General features: G+C 41.9%; 1 protein-coding gene across 1 annotated transcript; it reads left to right on the forward strand.

Moving 5' to 3' along the window:
- Positions 1 to 622: 622 nt before the first annotated feature.
- BUD13 (BUD13 homolog) lies at positions 623 to 23,001 on the forward strand. Its single transcript, XM_060180010.1, has 10 exons — positions 623 to 808; positions 3,750 to 3,843; positions 8,101 to 8,185; positions 10,016 to 10,882; positions 13,207 to 13,382; positions 15,113 to 15,218; positions 15,569 to 15,707; positions 15,994 to 16,178; positions 16,421 to 16,502; positions 22,579 to 23,001. The coding sequence occupies exons 1-10, from the start codon at positions 666 to 668 to the stop codon at positions 22,670 to 22,672; spliced, it is 1,971 nt and encodes a 656-aa protein (XP_060035993.1). The 5' UTR covers positions 623 to 665; the 3' UTR covers positions 22,673 to 23,001.
- Positions 23,002 to 24,199: the final 1,198 nt, after the last annotated feature.

Raw genomic sequence — 24,199 nt, forward strand, 5'->3', positions numbered from 1 at the left:
CAACCAGGTCGGCCACCACAGTCCCCAATTTTTTTTTTTTTGCCTCCAGGGTTATCGCTGGGGCTTGGTGCCAGCACTACGAATCCACTGCTCTTGGAGGCCATTTTTTCCATTTTGTTGCCCTTGTGGTTATTGTTGGATGGGACAGAGAGAAATCGAGAGAGGAGGGGAAGACAGAAAGGAGAGAAAGACACCTGTAGACCTGCTTCACCGCTTGCGAAGCAACCCCATTGCAGGTGGGGAGCTGGGGGCTTGAACCGGGATCCTTATGCCGGTCCTTGCGCAATTAATTTGTATTTATGTTTTGACACATAGGGATGCTTGGGATTGGCTACCTCTTGAATGGCCCTTGGAAGTCAATTTAAAGCAGATTCCTTCCCCACCTGATACTAATAAATACAGATATTTATGTGGCATGTCATTCTAAAGCCTACATAGCAAAGCTTCAGTCCCCGCAACCACTGACTTTACTGTTGCTGTCTGCCTCTACCTCGTTAAATTAGTTCTCCCAAAGCTCAGGAAAGATTTCACCTGTTTACACAGGGCCCTGCCCGCAGCCACTTCCGGTTTAAGCCCCGCCCCCGCCCCGAGTCCGGCCCGTCTCCGTTTCGCGTTTAACAATTTTGTCCCCGACGCCGCGCGGTATCCAGTCCCTCGCCGCTGCCATGGCGGCAGCTCCGCCGCTCTCCAAGGCCGAGTATCTCAAGCGTTACTTGTCTGGGGCAGATGCCGGCGTCGACGGAGGTCCTGAGTCCGGTCGCAAGCGTCGCAAAAAGCGACCGAAGCCCGGCGGGCCCGGCGGCAAGGGGTGAGTGGGGCCTGGCGTCGCCCCGCACCTCCGGCCTCCCCCGCGCGCCGCGTCGCCGCTCCCCGGGCCCCGGGCGGCGACCTCCCCGCGCCCCGCAGCCCCGTGTCCTCCCCCCGCGGGGAGGGGCGTCCGCCCGCAAACTCGCAGCCTCTGCTTGGGTCTTTAGGGGGGTGGGGGGGCCAGGCTCACGCCAGAGACCCCTGCTCGCCTGTCACCGCGGCGCTGCTGCCAACAGGAGCGAGTCAGGCCGCGACCTGTGCCACCTGCCTGTCGCCGCGCGCTGTGCTTTAGACGCTGTGCGTTGCTGAATGGATTGAAACTTCTCAACACTCCCGGGAAGCAGTAGACGTTACTGACACCCCCTATTATTATTACTATTATTATTATCCGACGGAGGCAGATAGCATAATGGTTATGCAAAGAGACTGTCATGCCGGAGGCCCCAAAGTCCCAGGTTCAGTCCCCTGCACTACCATAAGCCAGAGCTGAGCAGTGCTCTGGTAAGAACAAACAAACAAAAAACCGACTCACCCCCCCCCCCCACACACACACACACACTGTGTGGTCGATTTATTAGTGCCATCTTCCTCTCCATCCAGAGCTTCATGTGACATGACATGGAAATAGGACCTTTGCATTTGTCATTAGTTGGCATAGGTTTTTTTTGTTTTTTCTTCTTCCTTATCATAGCACTGCTCGGCTCTGGTTTATGGTGGTGCTGGGGATTGAATCTGGGACTTTGGAACCTCCAGCATGAGAGTCTCTTTGCATAACCATTATGCTATCCACCCCCCCCCCCCCCCAACTCCTGACAAGGTTTTTCACGCGACTAGGATGGGTGGGTGCTCACTCTAATATGTCTGGTGTTGTCTTTAAGAGGGAAGTTGGGAGACAAACAGGCACAGGGAAAAACAACCCTGTGAAGAGGATGGATTTATGTGGCCACCAGCCACAGGACACTGGAGCTTGTGAGAAATGGCAAGAGTTGAGGGAAGCACTTCCGACCCGGGTCGCAGGTTGCACTGCTTTACTGCCACCTCCGCTGTCTTCTAGGCCCCAGAACTGTGACACTGCATTTCTTCTTTAAGTCACCCAGCTCCAGTAGCAGCTACTAATTTCAGTAAAGTCAGCTAGTTGCGAAGAACGAATCTGTTTCCTTATGTGGTTTGGTTACCTTGTTAGTTTTACCTTTTCTCTCCCTCCCTTTAGTTTGCCGGCTGGGGAAAATAGCATAGCAGTTCTACAAATGACCTTATGCTTGAGGCTTTTGAGTACCCAGATTCAATCCCCAGCACCGCTGTAGCCAGAACTAAGCACTGCTATGGTTATGAAAATATAATAATAGAGAGTTGGGGGGTAGCGCAGCGGGTTAAGCACATGTGGAACAAAGCGCAAGGACCAGCATAAGGATCCCAGTTCGAGCCCCCAGCTCCCCACCTGCAGGGGAGTCACTTCACAGGCGGTGAAGCAGGTCTGCAGGTGTCTATCTTTCTCTCCCCCTCTCTGGCTTCCCTTCCTCTCTCCATTTCTCTCTGTCTTGTCCAACATCAATAATAACTACAACAATAAACAAGGACAATAAAATCAAATAAATAAATATATAAGAAAATATAGTAATAATTTGCTAGATTTGATATGTATGTCACAACTGGGTTGCTCCGTCCCCCCTCCCCCTAGTCTATTTAGAACGAGAGGGAAACAGCAAAGGAGGGAGGAAGAGAGAGGGAGAAACATTTTATGGAGAGTTCTCTTTGTTGCCTCTGTGTAGGGAACTCCGTGTGCCAGGGACCGGATGTTGAACCTCATGCATGTGAAGTAGACACTGTCCCTATGCCACTTCCCTGGCCTCTTGCCTTCCTGCCTGTCTGACTTTTGTGGGTTCTATGGAGACAGTGCCCCGTGGTGAAAATAGCTTGAATGTTGAAGCAATATTGGTAAAAGTTCTAGCTGTCCCACTTTATGGCCCGTGTGTGATTTTGGGCAAGGTGTTTTATCTCCCTGGGTCTCAGTTTTCTCATCTTTAACTTTTTAACAAATATTTATTCTCTTTTGTTGCCCTTGTTTTATTGTTGTAGTTATTATTGTTGTCGTCGTTGTTGGATAGGACAGAGAAAAATGGAGAGAGGAGGGGAAGACAGAGGGGGAGAGAAAGACAGACACTTTGAGACCTGCTTCACCACCTGTGAAGTGACTCCCCTGCAGGTGCAGAGCCGGGGTTCGAACTGGGATCCTTATGCTGGGTCCTTGCGCTTTGCGCCATATGCACTTAACATGCTGCGCAACCTCCCGACTCCCCACATCTTTAAAAGGAGGACAGTACTCAGTGACGTCACTCTATTAAATGGTAGTTGTTAACTTTTCAAATTGTTGATATCGTGATAGTCATTGTTATTTAGATTTATCCGTAGCTTATTTGTTCCTAGACTTTTATAAAAACATTTCTTTATTTTTGGATAAAGACAGAAATAGAAGAGGGAAGATAGGAGGGAAAGAGCGAGAGCCCTGCAGCACCATTTGTGAAGCTTCCCTCCTGCAAATGGAGACTGTGGACTTGAACCCAGGTCCTTGTATACTGTAATGTGTGCACTCAACCATGAGTACCACCAGTAGAGCACTCCCCCCACCGTAACTTATCTGTTAATAAACATTTGTTGACTATCTCCTATGCCAGCAATTGCTGTAGGTTAAGGATGCCATTGTGAATGAGAAAGACACAGTCACTATTACTTTTTCTTTTTAATTTTTTATTAGTGATTTAATGGTGGCTTATAATAAGGTCCCAGGGGTCTATTCTATCTGGCACTCACCACCAAAATTCTGTGCCTTGGTCGGAAACCATAACCATTGTACTTTTATATCACAAATGCCATATATAAGTATTTGTAGGATGCCATATAAAAGTGATTCCTCCTTCTCAGTCTTTTTTGTTTTTTACACTTAGCATGCGGATTGTTGATGACGATGTAAGCTGGACCTCCATGTCTACCACTAAACCAGAAAAGGAAGAAGAGGAAGATGACGGAGACTTGCCTGTGGTATGTACCTTTGGTGGCTGTGAGGAATTTGAAATGCAGACTCTGTTCCTACTTTGGGCTGGATATGTAGGGTGTGTACGAGAATACATTTCCCCATCTTGTCAGTGCTAGAATATTATTTACAGGAAGACAACAGGAAATCTATGACAGTTTGGCAAGTGAACAGTGATACTCTTTTTCTTTCTTTTTTTTTTGGTCACCAGGATTATTATTGGGGATTGGTTCCTACAACATGATTAAATGATTCCACCATTCCATGTGTCTATTTTTTCCTTTTCTATCATTATTATTATTAACAGTATTTTGATAGAGCAGGGGGGAGAGAGAGAGTGAGTGAGTGAGTGGAGGCGAGACTCATAGCATTGCTCCACTGCTTGAGAAGCTTTCCCTTGCAGGTAGGGACTGGGGGCTTGAACCTAGGTCATCATGGATGTAATATGTGTGCTCTACTGGGAATGCCATGAATTGGTCCCTCTGTTCCTTTGAAAAAATAGTGAAATGGGGCGGAGGGTAGATAGCATAATGGTTATGTAAAGAGACTCTCACTCCTCCAAAGTCCCAGGTTCAATCCCCCGCACCACCATAAGCCAGAGCTGAGCAGTGCTCTGGTAAAAAAAAAAAAAAAAAAAAAAAAAAAAAAAGAAAAGTGAAATGAATCACTTTTTATGTTTACTGGGTATTTGTATTTTATGAATTTTCTTGATGTTTCATCCATTTTTTTTAGAAACTTAAATTATAATTTTCATTGACTTACTGTTTATATAATAGAATATACTATCTCTTTTATGTCTCAAAGTTATTTGCCTTTTCACTTATAATAGTTGCTACATTTAAATTTCAATTTTTATGCAGTCAGGTATTTTCTTTTATAATATTATCTTTTGCTTTTTAAAAACATTTATTTATTTATTTATTCATTCCCTTTTGTTGCCCTGTTGTAGTTATTATTGTTGTTGTTACTGATCTCGTTGTTGTTGGATAGGACAGGAGAGATGGAGAGAGGAGGGGAAGACAGAGAGGGGGAGAGAAAGGCAGACACCTATAGACCTGCTCCACCACCTGTGAAGTGACTCCCCTGCAGGTGGGGAGCTGGGGGCTTGAACTGGGATCCTTACGCCGGTCCTTGCACTTTGCGCTTGCACCTGCACTTAACCCGCTGCGCTACTGCCCGACTCCCTATCTTTTGCTTTTATGATTTCTTCAAATCCTAAAGAAAGAAAACTCTAACTTTATTACTTTCTTTTTTTTTAAATTTTTTGCTTTGTCACTCTTTATTTCCTTTTGTTGCCCTTGTTTTATTGTTGTAGTTATTATTGTTGTTATTGATATCGTTGTTGTTGGATAGGACAGAGAGAAATGGAGAGAGGAGGGGAAGACAGGGGCAAAGAAAGATAGACACCTACAGACCTGCTTCACTGCTGTGAAGTGACTCCCCTGTAGGTGGGGAGCCGGGGGTGGGGGGGCTCAAACTGGGATCCTTATGCTGGTCCTTGCACTTCGTGCCATATGCACTTAACCCACTGCACTACTGCCCAGCCCCCTCACTTTTTTTTTTTTTTTTAAACTAGAGCACTTCTCTGCTCAGGCATATGGTGATGCAGGGGATTGAACATGGGACTTTGGAGCCCCAAGGATTATAGTCTCTTTGCATAACCACTACCCCTGCCCTTGGATTCATTTTTATTGCTATAGTATCATTACCACCACAAGTAAGGGTGGCAAAATAATTAGAATAACCACAATACCAGTGACAGCATAACAATAATAGGTGTCTTCAGCCAGTCATCTGTTGATAGGCATTTAGGCTGCTTCTTATCTTTGAATAATGCAGCTATGAACGTAGGGCTCCATATGCCCCTTGGAATTAGTTTGTGTGTCCTTTGGATATATGCCTAAGAGTGGTACTACTGGATCATCAGGTAATTCCATGTTTACTTGTTTAAGGTCTCTCTAGACAGTCTTCCAAAGGGGCTGCACCAGTTCACATTCCCACCAGCAGTGTAGCAGAGTCCCCGTTTTCTCCACAACCTCTCTAACACCTGCTGTTTCCTGGTTTGTTGACGTAAGCTATACTTACAGGTGTGAGATGGAATCTCAGTGTAGTTTTAATTTGCACTTCTCTAATGATAAGAAAAGTGGAGCATTTCTTCGTGTGTCTGGGTTATGTGTATCTCTTCATTAAAGAACTGTCTGGGGGTCAGGCGGTAGCACAGTGGGTTAAACGCATGTGGTGCAAAGCGCAAGGACCAGTATAAGGATCCTGGTTCGAGACTCCAGCTCCCCACCTGCAGGGAGGTTGCCTCACAGGCAGTGAAGCAGGTCTGCAGGTGTCTATCTTTCTCTCCCCCCTCTGTCTTTCCCTCCTCTCTCCATTTCTCTCTGTCCTATCCAACAACGACGACATTAATGACAACAGTGACTACAACAACAATAAAAACAACAAGGACAACAAAAGGGAAAATAAATAATAAAAAAAGAACTGTCTGTGGGGCCTGGGCATTGGCACAACCTGTTAAGCTCACATGTTACCATGCGGAAGGACCTGGGTTTGAGCTTTTGCTTCCTACCTATTGGGGACACTTCATGATCAGTGAAGTAGGTCTGCAGTTGTCTCTGTCTCTCTCCATTTCATCTTCTCCTCCCCACTCAATCTCTCTCTGCCCTATCCAATTTTTAAAAAAACAGGAAGAAGAAAAATGGCTGCCGGGAATGGTGGACTTTTAGTGCCAGCACCTAGCCCTAGAGATAACCCCAGTGACAGAAAAGCAAGAACAAAACAAAACTGAAACTGCCTTTTTAGTTCTTTGACTCAGTCTTTTATTGAGTTGGTCTGACTTCTTTTATAGACCTGTACCAGTTCTATATAGATGTTTGATAGCAGTCATTTGTTGGGTGTGTGATGTGCGGATATCTTCTCTCATTTACTAGGTTGCCTGGCTATCTTTGTGTAGTTTGCTTTTGATGTGTAGAATCTTTCTAGTTTCATGTCGTCCCATGTATGTGTGCTTCAAATGTTTTCATTTCCCATGCCCACGAGGTTGAGTCTCCAGGTACACAGAGCTGGAGATGTAGGCCTCAAATCATCTTGCCTGAAGCCCTGTGGTGTTTGATCCCCTGCACTACATATGCTGGAATAGAGTGGTACTCTCTCCTGCCCCAATAGATAAACAAATAAATATTAAACAATGAAACCCACAACAACTTTTTTTGAATGGATTAAAACAACAACAACAACAACAACAACAACAAACTTAGAGTTGTGGCGATTTATTCTGCGAGATTTCATAAGGAACCTGAAGCCCTAGATTAGTGGTAGGCATGACAGAAAGTCTGTGTTTTCATTCTAAATGTAAAAATCAATGGTAGAAGGAATCTAGCTTGGGTGGAGGCAATAGCATAATGGTTCTGCAAACAGAGTAATGCTTGAGGCTTCAATGCCCCAGGTTTAATTCCCCCACACCATTTTAAGGCAGAGTTGATCAGTGTTCTGGTAAAAACAAAACAAAAGGGAATCTAGCTTTTAGTTTACCAGTGATAGCTGTTTACCTGGCAAGTTAGTAAAGTGGTTTATAATGAAAGAAATTAGCCTTTGGAGGGTAATTGATGAGTCAGGGAATGATGGGGGAAGTAACTTCACTGTTAGAGCATCAGAGTTCTTGGTTTGATCCCTGGCACAGCATGTACCAGAGTGGTATTCAGACTTGTTTTTCTCTATCTGCTGTGAACATCTCTCATATTTAACAAGTAAGTATATTTTAAAAAAACTTGAACCCTCCAGTGACAATCAGATGCTTATGGAGCAAACGTGATTTAGGACCATTTTGTGTTTCTTTTTATATTTATTCACTCCCTTTTGTTGCCCATGTTGTTTTGTTGTTGTAGTTATTATTGTTGTTGTTATTGATGTCATTGTTGTTGGATAGGACAGAGAGAAATGGAGAGAGGAGGGGAAGACAGAGGGGGAGAGAAAGATAGACACCTGCAGACCTGCTTCACCGCCTGTGAAGCGACTCCTGCAGGTAGGGAGCTGGGGGCTTGAACTGGGATCCTTATGCCGGTCCTTGTGCTTTGTGCCACCTGCGCTTAGCCCGCTGCGCTACCGCCCTACTCCCCATTTGTATTTCTTCTCAGCCCTTTTAGGCCTGTGTGTCTTCTATATTAGCACCAGGAATTGTCGTAGCTTCAGGTTCTTGAGACTGTAGTACTTCTTGTCTTGATCCTATGGATTTCCTCAGTTTGTTGTCTTTAATTCCACAGGTGGCTGAGTTTGTGGATGAGAGACCGGAAGAGGTAAAGCAAATGGAAGCCTTTCGTTCCAGTACCAAATGGAAGCTTATGGGAGGTGAGTTAACAACAGTAGGCAAATCTACATGTCCAGTCAGTAGAGGGACCCTTTTTTCTTTGTGTGCTTTTCTTTTCGAAGAGTTCATAGTTTGTTTCAGTGTATCGTGAAACAGAACGTGAAAAATAATTCAGGACTTCTTCAAAGGTGCTAATACCTAGGAATTCAGAGACTAAGTAACTTACTTTCTTTTGTGTTTTGGTTACTAAAGACTTCCTGTGGTTCATCTGGGACCTTTCAGCACCCACTCCTCAGAATAGTTTCAGAAGCTTTCGTATATAGTCAGGTCTTTGGGAGGAGTGACAGGACTCTGAAGAACAGCATTTGATCGCTTCAACAACCTCTGCTCTCTCCCAGGATGAAGGGGTCAGTGTGTGGAGAAGGGACCGATGTTTTTTGTCCTTTTTATTTGCATTAGTCTTTTTTCTGTCCTTCCCTTAAGTATTAGCAGTTTACAGTGTGTTATCCTTCACTTATTCTCTATTATTTTCCTAGGCTGATCATTATTTATTTATTTATTTATTTTTGAGTTCTTGAGAATTGGATAAAGGACATTGTTACCATGTCTGAGCAAATATGATAGCGATTTGTTTTGCCTTGGTGTTCTCTGTGCCATGCACAAGGAGGTTCCATTAATAAATCATTTCTTGGATTGGTTGAGTTGCTAGGAGGCACTGAATTCTTACAGCCTGCTGTTCTTTCTTAAATCATCACTTGAGATTTTGTAGGAACTTGGTTGGTAGGTTTTCCTGCTGAGAGACACAAACTGAGAAATACGTGGTCCCTTGTGGTCCGGGAGATGGCACAGTGATTAAGGGATTGGACTCTCAAGCATGAGGTCCTGATTTTGATCCCTGGCAGCACATGTACCAGAGTGATGTCTGTTTCTTTCTGTCCCTCTCTTCCTACCTTTTTTTTTTTTTCTTTTAGTATTTATTCCCTTTTTGTTGCCCCTGTTTTTATTGTTGTAGTTATTATTGTTATCGATGTCGTCATTGTTGGATAGGATAGAGAGAAATGGAGAGAGGAGGTGAAGACAGAGATGGGGAGAGAAAGATAGACACCTGCAGACCTGCTTCACCGCCTGTGAAGCGACTCCCCTGCAGGTGGGCAGCTGGGGGCTCGAACCGGTATCTTTAGACCAGTCCTTGCACTTTGCGCCATCTGTGCTTAACCCGCTGTGCTACCACCTGACTCCCTCTTCCTACCTTTCTTTCTTTTCTTTTCGCCTCCAGGGTTATCACTAGGACTCAATGCCAGTACTATGAATCCTCTGCTCCTGGAGGCTTTTTTTCCCCATTTTGTTGCCCTTGTTGTGGTTGTTATTGTTATTGTTGTTATAGCTGTTGTTGCTGTTGGATAGGACAGAGAGAAATTGAGAGAGGAGCGGAAGACAGAGAAGAGGAGAGAAAGATAAGACATCTGCAGACCTGCTTCACGCTTGTGAAGCAACTCCACTGCAGGTCAGGAGCTGGGGTTCGAACCAGTATCCTTAAGCCGGTCCTTGCGCTTTGCGCCATGTGCGCATAACCCACTGTGCTACTGCCCAGCCCCCTGTCTTACCTTTCTAATAAATAAATAATTTTTTTTTTTTAAAGAAAGAAAGATATATGTGGTCCCAATGAGTCACAGCCTAGGTTTTAGCTGTCATTTGGGTTTTGTATAGCCAATGGCAGTGTGTTTGCTTTTTACCCCTTCTCGTCATTCCTTCATAAATAACAGGTTTTGTTTATGAAGTTTTGAGATTTATGATGTGAGGGCATCTTCTGAAACTGAGTCCTAAGTTTGAACAGAGTATTTGTGGGATCTGACTCTGCTGATTGTGTTTAGGCCAGAAGGAAGAGCCAACCACACAGAGATCTTCCTGTCACGATACCCCAGATTCATCTCCTGGGAAGGTTCATCAGGACTCCCCAGATCCTTCACCTCCCAGGAGAGCCCGTCATGACACCCCGGATCGTTCACCTCCCAGGAGAGCCCATCATGACACCCCAGATTCTTCACCTCCCAGGAGAGCCCATCATGATACCCCGGATCCTTCACCTCCCAGGAGAGCCCGTCATGACACCCCGAATCCTTCACCTCCCAGGAGAACCCATCATGACACCCCAGATTCTTCACCTCCCAGGAGAGCCCGTCATGATACCCCGGATCCTTCACCTCCCAGGAGAGCCCGTCATGACACACCGAATCCTTCACATCCCAGGAGAGCCCATCATGACACCCCAGATTCTTCACCTCCCAGGAGAGCCCGTCATGACACCCTGGATCCTTCACCTCCCAGGAAGCCTAACCATCATTCTTCAAGTGTGTCTCCTAGGAGGACCACTCATGACACTGATACATCTTCTTGGAGGGCTCGTCACAATTCATCAGACCTCTCTCCCCACAGAGGGGCCCATAACAACTCTCCTGACACATTACAGACTAGAAGGACTCTTGACTCTTCAGACACATCACACTTCAGGAGGACCCGTCAGGACTCCCCTGATTTGGCTCCCAGTGCCCCTCATTCACTGTCTAGAACAACTAAAGCCCCAGAAGGAACCACTATCAAAAATTCTCTGCATCAAAAGGGTCCAGAGTCCTCTTATCCATCACTCCCAGTGAACATCAAGTATGAATATGACTCAGACCTCTCTCCTCCACGTAAAAAGCAAGCAAAACCCCATTTTTCAAATAAGCATGATTCTAAAGGTGAGCACTCATTGTTCATGGAAATAAATCTCTTTTTATGTGCTTTTTTTTTTTTTCTTCAGAATTTTTTCCCCCCTCAAGCACTGCTCAGCTCTGGCTTATCGTGGTGCTGGGGATTGAACCTGGAACTTTGGTGCCTCAGGCATGAAAATCTTCTTGCATAATCATTATGCTATCTTCCTGACCCTTTATGTGCTTGCTTGATTAAGCTTGATTTGCGATCTTTAAAAAAGTAAAAATACGCAAAGACCCAGGTTCAAACCCCTGGTCCCCACCTGGCAGGGGGAAAGCTTCATGAATGGTGAAGCAGGCCTGCAGGTGTCTCTCTGTCTCCTCTTCTCTTTCTCTCCCTTCTCAGTTTCTCTGTCTATCTAACAAAAGATAATAAAAAAAGAATAAAGAATAAAAATGGAGTTTCTTTGAAGAGATGTTGAAAACTATAGGGAAATGTTGTGAGGTTAAAATGATGAGAGTTAAAAAATTTTCATTGACATTCATGACCTAGGTTTGAATCTGGCTCCCCCCACCCACTGGAGGGATTCGGTGCTGTCTTGTCTATCTCTCTCTCTGTCTTTATGTCTTTCTGTTTGAAAAACATTCGCCTGAACTGTGAAGCCCTGGTGATGACAAACAGTATTATGCAGTTGCAGGAGGAAGCTTTTACATATCCCTTTGTTTACTCACCCCACCCCCTGTAAACGTACTACCTTATAGTAGTTATATACTATATATAGTTATATAGGTATAGTTATATATACCTATAATATATAGATATCATAGATATAATATGTAGGTATAGTTTCTATACTTGTAGAAATTATAGAAATTTCATCATGTATTGAATTGTAGGAAGCAGGAAAAAGGTCGTGTATAATTCTTTTATTTGTGGCCTGGGAGGTAGCGAGTGGCTTGAGTGTTGGACTTAAAACCATGAGGTTCTAAGTTTGATCCCTGGTATCACATGTGCCAGAGTGATGCTCTACTTCTCACCATTTATTTATTTATTTATTTATTTATTTATTTACTTACTTACTTAATGTTTTGTTTATTGGGTAGAGAGAGAAATTGAGAGGAAAGGGGAAGTTAAAGAGGGAAAGAGAGACACCTCCAACACTTCTCTACCACTTGTGAAACTTTTCCCCCACATGTCAGTCAGTAAGTAAATAAGTATTAAAAACTCATTAAAAAATATTTTGCTGGGAGTTGGGTGGTAGCACAGCAGGTTAAGTGCATGTGGTGCGAAGCGCAAGGACTGGAGTAAGGATCCCAGTTCAAGCCCCCAGCTTACCACCTGCGCGGGAGTCGCTTCACAGGCGGTGAAGCAGGTCTGCAGGTGTTTCTCTTTCTCTCCCCCTCTCTGTCTTCTCTTCCTTTCTCCACTTCTCTCTGTCCTATCTAACAATGACATCAATAACAACAACAATAATAACTATAATAATAAAAAACAAGGGCAACAGAAGGGAAAAATAAATATTAAAAATAGATTAAAAAAAGAAAACAAAAAAAAAATTTGCCGTTAAGAGACATTGCAAATACTAGATTTTTTTTTTTTTTGCCTCCAGGGTTATTGCTGGTACTCAGTGCCTGCACCATGAATCCACTACTCCTAGAGGCCTTCCCCCCCCTTTTGTTGCCCTTGTTGTAGACTTGTTGTGGTCATTATTGTTGTTGATGTTGTTCGTTGTTGGATAGGACAGAGAGAAACCGAGAGAAGAGGGGAAGACGGGGGGAGAGAAAGACAGACACCTGCAGACCTGCTTCACTACCTATGAAGTGACTCCCCTGCAGGTGGGGAGCCGGAGGCTTGAACCGGGATCCTTACGCTGGTCCCTGCACTTTGTGCCACGTGTGCTTAACCCTCTGCGCTACCGCCTGAACCACCAGATTTCTTAATTAGCTCTGCCTTATATCTTCTTAATTTCATAAAATTCATTTTAATAGAATCAGAAAGATTTGGTATTTTCTCATGGACAAACTAAGAACAGTAGAACATGGAGAGAGGCAGAGAAAGAGAACAAAGCACCTGCTCTTTAATGTGTGCGCTTAGCCAGGTTGGCACTGCCTGCTTCATCGCTTGTGAAGTGACTCCCCTGCGGGTGGGGAGCTGGGGGCTTGAACCAGGGTCCTTACGCCGGTCCTTGCACTTTGCACCACCTGCGCTTAACCCGCTGCGCTACCACCCGACTCCCTTTTTTCTTTAATTTCTAGACTTTTCTCTTCAGCCATAGGAAATTTCCTACTAAGACATCTGTGTCATATGTTGGCTCTTCTCTCTATCCAAGTGGTAGTCAAAAAAGCTTCTGATTTAGATCTTTCTCCTCCAGGGAATAAACAAAACCTAGGCCACCTGGATTCTGATTCAGATCTGTCACCTCCGAGGAACAGACCTAGACATCAGAGCTCTGACTCTGACCTCTCTCCACCAAGGAGGAAACAGAGGACCAAGTCTTCTGATTCTGATCTGTCGCCACCTCGAAGGGTTAAGCCTCCTGGAAAGAAGGTAGGGCTTTTCAGCATCCATTGAGAATCCATTCCAATTCGAGTGACTCCTCTCTCTAGCTCTATATAAAAGCCAGAGTTAGGAGGTGGTCGTTCTTGGTAGTATGGGAAATCTAGTTGAGAGGTCGAAAATAGGACTGACATAGGAATGCCTATAATCCAGCCCAGATGAACTTGCAAATATCATGTTTCTTAAGTAGCTTCTGCCTCTATATTCTCTTAATTCCACAATTCTCATTGTACTAGAATCAGAAAATTTTTCTGTTTTTCTTCTGGATAAACTGAGAAGTAGAGTTTTCAGATTAGAGTTCTGAATACAAATCTTGCATCAAACAAATCAGTTATTCAGCTCCTACTTCTTCGACTCATGATCTGTGATATCTGTAAGCATTAGTTTCTTCATTCATACATAATTATTATTGTGATAATGAAATGAGTTAGTGGAAGTAAATCTCAGGACAGTGCTTGAGACAACGTCAGTATTTAATGTAAACTGTATATCATTATGCAGTAGACCATAGGTCTCTCTTTATAGAACTTAAAGAGAGACACTTCAAACACAAGACTACTTTTAGGATTATATCCCCCAAAAGTCAGTGTTTTATGTTAAATATATGTTGCAGCTCAGATTTAACAAAGAAGTCCTCATGAATTCTTTTTTTTTAAATTTATTTTCTTTTTGTTGCCTTTTTATTGTTGTTGTAGTTGTTAGATAGGACAGAGAGAAATAGAGAGAGGAGGGGAAGACAGAGAGTGGGAGAGAAAGATAGACACCTGCAGACCTGCTTCACCACCTGTGAAGCAACTCCCCTGCAGATGGGGTGCCGGGGGCTTGAACTGGGATCCTTACACCGGTCCTTGTGCTTTGCACCACCTGCACTTAATCCGCTGCACTACCGCCTGACTCCCATCCTCATGAATTCTAAGTCATTAGGTTGTAGAGAAGACCAGTCCTCGTATAGGAATCTTCCTCCAGTTGGCTAAGAAGCAGAATGGGAGAGCCAGTGCTGGTCACATTTCCCCCAACACAGACTTCTCATACAAGTCTCATCTGTGCCCCTACTGGTCCTGAGACAGGAGACCAGTCTGTCCCCAGCCCAAGAAGTGGGTTTTAGTGTTTTTTTCCTCTTTGGAAATATAGTGAGGTCTGTGTTTCATCTGGACCCCTTGACATTTTATATATGTTTAGTCCTTGGTTGGTTTAATAATAATCAAATTTAGTAAATTGCTTAGGAATATCAGTATATATAGCATATTCCTTTTTTGTGGTTTTGTTTTTTGAGTAGAGTTGAATAAAATGTTTTCATTTGGTCATATTATCCTGAAATATGAAAAAAAAAAACTTAGGTTTGTTTGAGTTAGTTTCTGAATAGAGTATTTTATCAATGCAGCTATCTATTGGAGGACCTAGTTTCTTACTTGTTTCTGACCAGGAGATCTGAGAGCACGTCTTCATGTGTATAGCTTCCATGTTGAAAAGCCAGAAATACAGATGCTTAGCCTTCCTTTTAATACCTTGTTAGTTTGTGTTTCTGTTTTAAAACTACGTAGTGCCATTAATTTTCTACGAAAGTTTATTTTCTATTTTTTAACCCTGTGTTGATAATGAAGATAGTGAGTTTTGGGTTTGATCATTCCTGATTATCAAATACGCACCTAACTATATATACCTCCTCAACCTGCTGTTGCATTGTCTCATTAATGTTGGATGCTCCCTTTTCCCTTGCATAGGCTGCACACATGTATTCTGGGGCTAAAACTGGGTTGGTGTTAACGGACATACAGCGAGAGCAGCAGGAACTCAAGAATCGGGACCAAGAAACCGTGACACTTGAAGGTAAAGCTGTGAAGGTGCAGAGGTCAACTGAGGCTCATGCAGTTTTTTACTTTACTACCTGTAATGTAGCACAGTGTACTTGGTACCTTAAACTTTTAATTGCTAGCAGATTTCCACCCTGGCTTTGTGCATTCTTGGCACTCCTCAGTGGGTCTTTCCCTTCTTAGAAAAATGTTTTTAGGTTCCTTACCAATACATACTCAGACATTGGGAAGAACTACTTGTGACGTGGCTACAGAGGTTCTTACCCAGCATCAAAATCCCAAATGGTTGATTTCAGCTGTTTTAGAATATTATTTCTGATTTTGATGCCTGGTATTTATTTTTGAAATTGTCGTTTTCTTTTGTAGCTGAATTCCAGTATGCCGAAACCGTATTTCGAGATAAGTCTGGTCGTAAGCGGAATCTAAAACTGGAACGTTTAGAACAAAGGAGAAAAGCAGAGAAGGACTCAGAGAGAGATGAGCTATATGCCCAGTGGGGAAAAGGGTAAGGAAACTGTTGAAAAGGGAAGCGAGACTGCAGTGGGGACTAGAAGTCATCCTCTATTCTCCCGACCTGTCAGTCCATTGTTCTGCCTCCAAGAAGGCCATTTTGAGAAATGCACAGTTCTGTGTGCTCAGTCTCCTTCCTAACGTATGGACATATTCTACACTCCCAGTTAGTACTCTAGGGCTATTTCATTATCAGTATTTGTCCTGTGCCAAAGAAGAAGAGGTTCTCCAGCTATAACAACGTACTCTTTCTCAATATACTCTTGGCTCCTTTTGCCCAGGCTTGCTCAAACCCGTCAGCAGCAACAAAATCTGGAAGATGCAATGAAGGAGATGCAGAAACCTCTGGCCCGCTATATTGATGATGAAGATCTAGACCAGATGCTGAGAGAACAAGAAAGAGAGGGGGACCCCATGGCCAACTTTATCAAGAAAAATAAGGCCAAGGAAAACAAGAACAAGAAAGGTGAGCCCTCTGGGGATCTTCAGAGATGGAAGTGATGGTTATGAAGAGAGAGTCCTTAGGATGATGATCCATAACTATGTGGAAAGAAGGTTCCCCCATAACACTTTTGCTTCTTTTAGTTTTGGAATCTCAATAGAGATTTCTGTACAAGATTCCTCCTTCCACTTTGATAAATCTCTGGTGTACACAGGTAAATAGTTCACTTTCTCTTTTTCTCTCTCTCTCTCTTTTTTTTTTTTCAGTGAGACCTCGTTATAGTGGTCCAGCACCACCTCCCAACAGATTCAATATCTGGCCTGGATATCGATGGGATGGAGTGGATAGGTGAGCCCAAATACTTAACACATTTCTGTTTTCTCTTGCATCTCATCTTAACCTTCCCTAAATCACTTGTGCCTCATTCTCTGTTCTGATCACAGTAGTAATCACAAGATTAGTTTGCTTGCTTCTGTTTGTGCTAAGACCCCATCTGCAATGCATGGAACACTATTGCTGTTTCCTTCTTAAAGCTTTTCAAAGTGCTGGACAAACAACTCAAGTGGTCTGGATAGGGCACTTTATGTTTTGGCATTGGTGGCTTCTAGTGATATTTTCTGAGTGTTAGAGGGGATGAGCTATAGGAGGTAGAGTAGACCTTCTGTGTGGTGTTCTCTTTACAATAGCTCTTGAACTTTCTTTTCATTGCTTGTGGAGTTACTTGTAATGTCTCACACCTGCCACTTTTCATAGTCGTGTATTATCTATCACCTCTGAGTGCATATTTTACCTTCCTTTCTATTATTTTGGATAAAATGTACATGCTGCTATCCAAAGTCAGTCCCTGTAGGTAGGTACACATTGGCTCCCATTTACATATATGAACATTGTTTTAGACTCTAGCACTGTGATTCTCACTTTTTAAAAAATTTTAATATCCTTTTTTTTGTTCATAAGAAGCATATTTAGTCTTCATACACCATTGTTATTTACATCTTCATCTACAATTCTCTGAACAACCAAGGAAATCTAAGACCCAATCAGTTTAGAAAGTGACATAGACATTATAAATATTCAAAATGTGTTTTCTTCAGTCAATAGTTACTTTTTTTAAGTTCTGAGAAAACAAAAATCATTGGATATGTATAGTGCTACATCAAAAAGTGTAGTAAAGAGAAACAAGACAAAGTTCATGAAGCCCGGGCCATAGAATGAGGCTACCAGGGTGATGACCCCTGAAAATATCATATCTTCAGATATTTTACAAGAGTAATAATCTCCATGTACAAGCTCTATGAGACTAGATCACAGATGCTTTATATAACTATTATTCATGGCCACCTAACACCCTTTTATACTCTTAAAACTATCAAAAACTCAGTGCTCACTGTAGCAGCACATACAGTAAAATTATTGAAAACTCAACCTGAGAGCTAGCTCACCACGCAGTTGCCATTGCCTGACCCAGGTGTGAACCCCACTATGATATGGGAGGTACTGTGACAGCGGAGAAAGCTTCAGTGTCTCTTTCTTTTGTTTTCTCTGTCCATCTGTCTTGACATGAGTGAAAAAGGATGCAGGAAAGTTGCACATGTCCCAATTAAAATTATCGAGAACCTTGACAATAATCTGTTTATGTAGGTTATATCTCTTAACATCTGCCACATTAGAAATAAAAGTGAGAAGTTTTAAGGCCTGTTTATTAACTTCTTAAACAAAATAAAGTGGGGGCTGCAAGATAGCTCACCTGATAGAATGCATGTTTGTCGGGAGTCGGGTGGTAGCGCAGCGGGTTAAGCGCACGTGGCGCAAAGCGCAAGGGCCGGCGTAAGGATCCCGGTTCAAGCTCTGGCTCCCCACCTGCAGGGGAGTCACTTCACAAGCGGTGAAGCAGGTCTGCAGGTGTCTATCTTTCTCTCCCCCTCTGTCTTCCCCTCTTCTCTCCATTTCTCTCTGTCCTATCCCAACAACAACGTCAGTAACAACAACAATAAGAGCTACAACAATAAAACAACAAGAGCAACAAAAGGGAATAAATATTAAAAAAAAGAAAAAAGATTTTGTGGAAATGTACTCTTATGATAGCAACTCTGTAAAGCAGAATTTTCTCAACAAAAATACTGAAGGTTAAAAAAAAAAAAAAAAAGAGTCTGCCAGGAGCAGTGGTATCTACAGGCAGGAAGGTCCAGCATAAAAACCCTGGTGGCAGAGAAAAGAAAGATGTTACCGTATTTTAGAAAAAAATCATTTTCCAAATCTGAAAATAGAAAAATGTCATTAATTTTTATTTGTGTATGTCTTAGTACTTAGCAGTATTCTGAGTCTAGTTTGTTGCATTATGTCTAGTTGAAATATAAGAAAGTACAGCCTTATACATAGATAATTAAATGAGGAAGGTGTATTTTATATATTTCTTGATATTATATACACCCTCCTTAAGTGGTAATCTCATAAAAGTTAATTCTAATATAGATTCTGAAACCATATGAAAAAAATTACTTTGTCACAATAAAATTTATTTGTTCTATTTTAAAGTGATCTCTTATTCATGTGTGATATACACTGTTCCCTTGGAAATTATAGGTTTTGCTGATATTTTAAGATCTACTTAATGTTAATATATTTCATTAGACTATATAAAATAACCACCTGTTTGTTAACATTACCTTTTAGATCTTTTAATAAAAATCTTTATGTGCTGGGAAGCTAAAGGGTTCATGGTGGCAGATAGTCAGGTTTAAAAGTTCTAATTTATGCTTGAAAGCTTGAATTTTATCATTAACAAATATTGCTAGTTGTTTTCTTTGAAGTAAACTATATTTTGCACAACAAATAGCTTTTTTTTTGGTGTGGATTCTACCAGATTTTGCAGTTAGAGATACAAATTCATTGTACCAAAGTCGTGCTCATTGCAAGTACAGTTTTATTTCCCCTTTCTAATTCAGAGACCTCATGTTTCTTTTTCTTATCTTAGTGCTCTGACTAGAATTTCCAGTGCAGATGTTGAATAGTCAAGTCGTAAAAGTCATTTTGTTTTGTTTATTTTTTACCTGCAGAGAAACCAACCATTCTGCTTTCTACCATTAGATATGCTGTAAATTGTAGGTTAAAAAAATTTTTTTTGGAGGGGTTGGGCAGTGGCACAGCGGGTTAAGCACACGTGTCGCAAAGTGCAAGGGCTGGCATAAGGGTCCCAGTTCAAGCCCCCGGCTCCCCACCTGCAGGGGAGTCACTTCATAGGCGGTGAAGCAGGACTGCAGGTGTCTATCTTTCTCTCCCCCTCTCTTTCCCTCCTCTCCCCATTTCTCTCTGTCCTTCCTGTCCAACAACAAATGATATCAACAATAACAATAATAACCATAACAAGGCTACAACAATAAGGGCAAGAAAAGGGGGAAAAATGGCCTCCAGGAGCAGTGGATTCATGGTGCAGGCACTGAGCCCCAGCAATAACCCTGGAGGCAAAAAAAAAAAAATTTTTTTGTAGTTTCCCATTATTAACATGTATACCTTTTTTTTTTTTTTTTAAAAAGTCAAAGAGACCATAGCATCAAAGCTGTCTTTAATGCAGTGGGGGCCAGGCTTGGACTTGGGCTGTACACAAGGTATAGCAGCAAACTCTTTAAGAGCTATTTTGCTGACCTGGAATACTTCATGAAAGTCTTTATTTTTATGAAAGAGGTGACCAGAGCACTGCTCATCTCTGGCGTATGATAAAGCTGGGGATTGAGCCTAGAACCCTGGGACCTCAGGCATTCATGCCTTTTGTTCTAACAAGGATTTCTTCACTATTTCTAATTTGCTAAATCTCTACATTAGAAATACATGTTGGATTCATGTTTAAAATATTTTCTTTTTAAAAAATGCAGTACAGTTTTTTATTATTAATTTAATAATGGTTTATCAGAATATTTTCTAATTTTCCTTTTGGTTCATTCTTTGACCCACTAGTTCCTTAAAAGTGCATTGCTTAATTCCAGACAGTCTTTTCTAAATATCTTACTGTTGATGATCTCCAGTTGAAATTCACTGTGGTCAGAGAACATCTCTGGAGTAGTTTCAAGTTTATTAAGATATATTTTATGGTCTAATATATGATTTACCTTGGTGCTTAGTTTCTTTGCACTTGAAGAAAATGTGTGTTCTAAAGTTCTTTGAGAAGTATCTTGAAAAAATTTTCTTGTATTTTTTAAAACAAACTTTTAATTCTGAAGCAATTTTTAGATTTTTATAAAATTTGAAAAGGTAGTATAAAGATTTACTGTATACTTCTTACTCAGTTTCATCACTTTATCACATTGCCATGGTTTATGCATCAAAACTTAAGAAACCAACACTGATACATTATTACTAAATTCCCTTCTAAGTCACAAAGGCAGGGGATATCATAGTATGTGAGGAGAGGCTGCAGTTTGCTATGGTTGACAGTTGCAAGTTTGAAGTGGAGTTGCAAATTGACCTGGGCTTGGTCACAGAAGGCCTTGGGAGCAAATTCTCTGGAGCTTGGTTTTCATCTTAGGGGTTGGGGGAGCCTGAAGGGTTCACAACAGCTCTACATTTTATATCGGTGAAGCGTATGGCATTATTGTAAAGGGCCTGAAAGCCTAAGAATAGAGAGACAGACACTGTGCAGTAGACTGGGCTATATCGATGAGGGTGGTTTGAGCTGTGACAGTGGTAGTAAGAATGTAGAGAAGAGGGAGTAGAGAAGTGTTTAGTAGGTAAAATGGTAGGACCTGGGGGCTGATTTTGAAAGAAAGTCTGTCATTAAGAAAAGCACCTGATGACCTGCCAGAGAGCTAACTCTGGTGCAGGGAAACAAAATGCCAGTTCAAATGTGTTAGAGAATGAACGTAAAGTGAGGAAATAAAAACAGTGAATTTGAGCTCTCTTTCAGGAATTCTGTAAGAATTCGGAGTGCATACAGAGTCTTAGAAAGGAGTTGATGTCTATGCCTTGAAACTCATGACACCCCACTCTTGGTTCTTTTCTTTCTTCTTGTCCATCTTTATGAGTTTCTCTTGCTGTGTTCACCATTTAAATCAGGGGTGAGGAACCTATTTTCTGCCAAGGACCATTTGTAACATTATTTGTGTGCCATGTAAAACCTGTCAACTTAAAAATTAGCATTTAATGTTATTATGGAAAAGCTCCTCGACTTACTGAATTTTGAGTCCCACCTGTGGCTGCGTTGGCATGGCCAGACTAAATGACTTGGTCCTTAAGCCAGAGAGTCCTCACTCCTGCCTTAAATGATTTTCATGGTTCCATTAATAATCTCTATAGTTTCCTGTGCTGTCTGACTAAATTTTAGCAAGTTATACCATCAGTTACCACATATGGGGGTATGATTCCTAGATCTATATTTGCAACTTAGTTTTGTACAGCAAGATGTGCATTGGATTTCTCTATTGGTATGTATTTGCATCATAATAAAAAATTAACTTATCTGTTTCCTGCTCTTCTGTGCTATCATGGTTAGAGGCAGACTTTGCATTTAGTCACTAAAATTATTAAGTTACCAGTCAAACTTACTTTCTTCATTGTTCTTATATATCCAGTCAATCACTGAGCCCTACTGTATCTTCTTTTTTCTTTTTCTGTCCCTCTTACTGTTTCATCATCTATTGCTTAAATAATATTGCAGTAACTTTCCTGCCTCCTATCTCCAAAATGCTGTAAATGCTCCTGCTTTAATGCTTTCACTGCTAGATGCTCAGTGTAATCTGAACGTTTGGTCTATTAAACTCACTATGAGTTGGCCTTTGCGTACCTTTCTAAGTTTGGTTTCCTGCATGTCCCAGGCTAGGCCATTTCTTTGTGTGTGTGTGTGCACTTGCTCATGCTGTGCTCATTCCTGAAAGGCCCTCTCTACCTCCAACTCTAGTTCGCTATCTTTTCAGACTTAGTATACGGCCTCCATCTGTGAAGCTTTTCCTGATCATGTTTGTCCGCCCCCCCCCCCCAGCTATATGAGATCCCTGTTCTTTTTTCCATCACACCCAGTACATATGTCTACCATGGTTTATGCTCTTTTAGTTATCTGCTTAAATGTCAGTCTGTCTGTACTAGTCTGTGTTGTGTCATACCCATTTCATGACTCAGTGTCTAGTATATAACAAGTGTTGATTGAATGTGTACTAAGTGGACAAGTGTGAGATGTAGAAATTATTTGAGCATGTTCGTCCTTTAGAGAGTGGTAAATGTCTGATGTAATTTCTAAAGTGGGATGATGGTCTGAGCAAGTCTCATCAGAGGATGAATTGTGTATTTTGTCTTTTTGCTTCTATTGCCCATGCCTTAAATATTTTCCTATGGCTGTCTTACTTTCCTCCTTTTCCATTTTATTGTGATTTCTTCTCTTTTTTCAAAAATAAATCTGCACTTCAGGATTCTGGCTGATGAGTGTGTCTCTTGATTGCAGATCCAATGGATTTGAACAGAAGCGCTTTGCCAGGCTTGCCAGCAAGAAGGCGGTAGAGGAACTTGCATATAAGTGGAGTGTTGAGGATATGTAACTTTTCTGAGCCTGATGGCATTGGGTTGTGATAGTGGACATAGGGCAGCCATATGTCCAGCAGTCACAGTTGTCTGTGCTAACAACCAGGGTCCACACAGACTAACATTTTGTTGAATGCAAGTTTTGATGACAGAAGAACATTCGAGACCCAACCGATGTTTGGACTGATACCTGGGCTTCTCAGGTGTGCCCACACTAACTGGTGCTGCTGGCTTTCAGAGGAAGCATTGATTTCTTTTTTTTTTTTTTTTTTTTTTTTAAGTATGCCAGGGTTTGTTCTTGACTAGCATTTTTCTTTTTAAATAAACACACATTTATTTTTTTAAATTCTTACTTAACTGGGTATTCTGTTTTGGGCAAGACTACATGCAAAAGCAGTTTGAATTATCTTTCACTGTGATCAGACTTTCTCCTTGAAAGTCAGTATTTAGTGCTAAGCTCGACTTGGGAATAGACGTGGCTGTTTAGACATGTGGGCTAAAACACATAGTAGCCTCTACAAATTAGGGGGAAAGCTGGGATAACAGTCCTCAGAAAATTAGCTGGTTATTTGGACAAAAATAGAGTTGGATCCCTTCCTCATAGCATATTAAAAAAGACAGATTCCAAAGTTATTAAATATCTAAATGAAAGGAAAAATGCTCAATCAGTAGGGGGAAAAAGTTTCTTTTGACTTGGGATATAAAAAAAAAAAAAAAAGAAAGAAAAAGACAACCCAAAGCATGATCTATAAAGTTTGGTAAGTGTGGCTATTTCACGGTTAAAACCTTGTGGATAATGAGGTATACCTGAGACTGGGTGATGGCTCACCTGGTAAAGTGTCCATGTTGCCGTACACAGAGACCTTGGTTCAAGCCCCTGGTCCTCATCTCTGGAGAAGAGCTTCACAAGGGTGAGCAGTGCCACAGGTTGTCTCTTTCTCCCTCTCTATCTCTCTGTCTCTCACCATCTACCAAAAAACTGAACAATGTCTGCTGGGATCACTAAGCCCTAGCAATAACCTTGATGGCAAAAGCATACGAGATAAACTACAGTCAAAATCTAAAGATGGGTAAGTAATGCAGTATCCAAAACTGGCCACATACTGCCCATGTAAGGGACTTTGTAGAAAGAATGTTTGCTAGTCTAGAGGAAAAAAAACAGAATGAAAACGGGCGAAGAATATGAGTGGGAAACACCAGAATGGCTCCAGCTATGTTACCTCATAAGTAATTAGAGAAATAGAAATTAAAACATGAGTTTCTGCTTTGTATCTCTTGGTTATCCAAAATAAGTGAGAGCCTGAATTGTGAACTCACCGTTAGTTTTAGCCTGTCATTCCATTTGGAGAACAAGCAGGCAACACTTACTTGAGATTAATATTGAGTAGTTTTTGACAGTGTGTCTCTGGACCTATACTGTCTGAGTTTGAATCCTAGCTGTATCTTTTACTGTGTGACCTTAACTAAATTGCTTAACTTTTTTCTTGGCTTAGTTTCTTCATCTGTAAAGTGGAGATGATAGTACCTACCTTGTAGGTTTATTG

The sequence above is a fragment of the Erinaceus europaeus genome, chromosome 20 (assembly GCF_950295315.1).
Source record: "Erinaceus europaeus chromosome 20, mEriEur2.1, whole genome shotgun sequence".
In the NCBI taxonomy this organism is placed as follows: Eukaryota; Metazoa; Chordata; class Mammalia; order Eulipotyphla; family Erinaceidae; genus Erinaceus; species Erinaceus europaeus.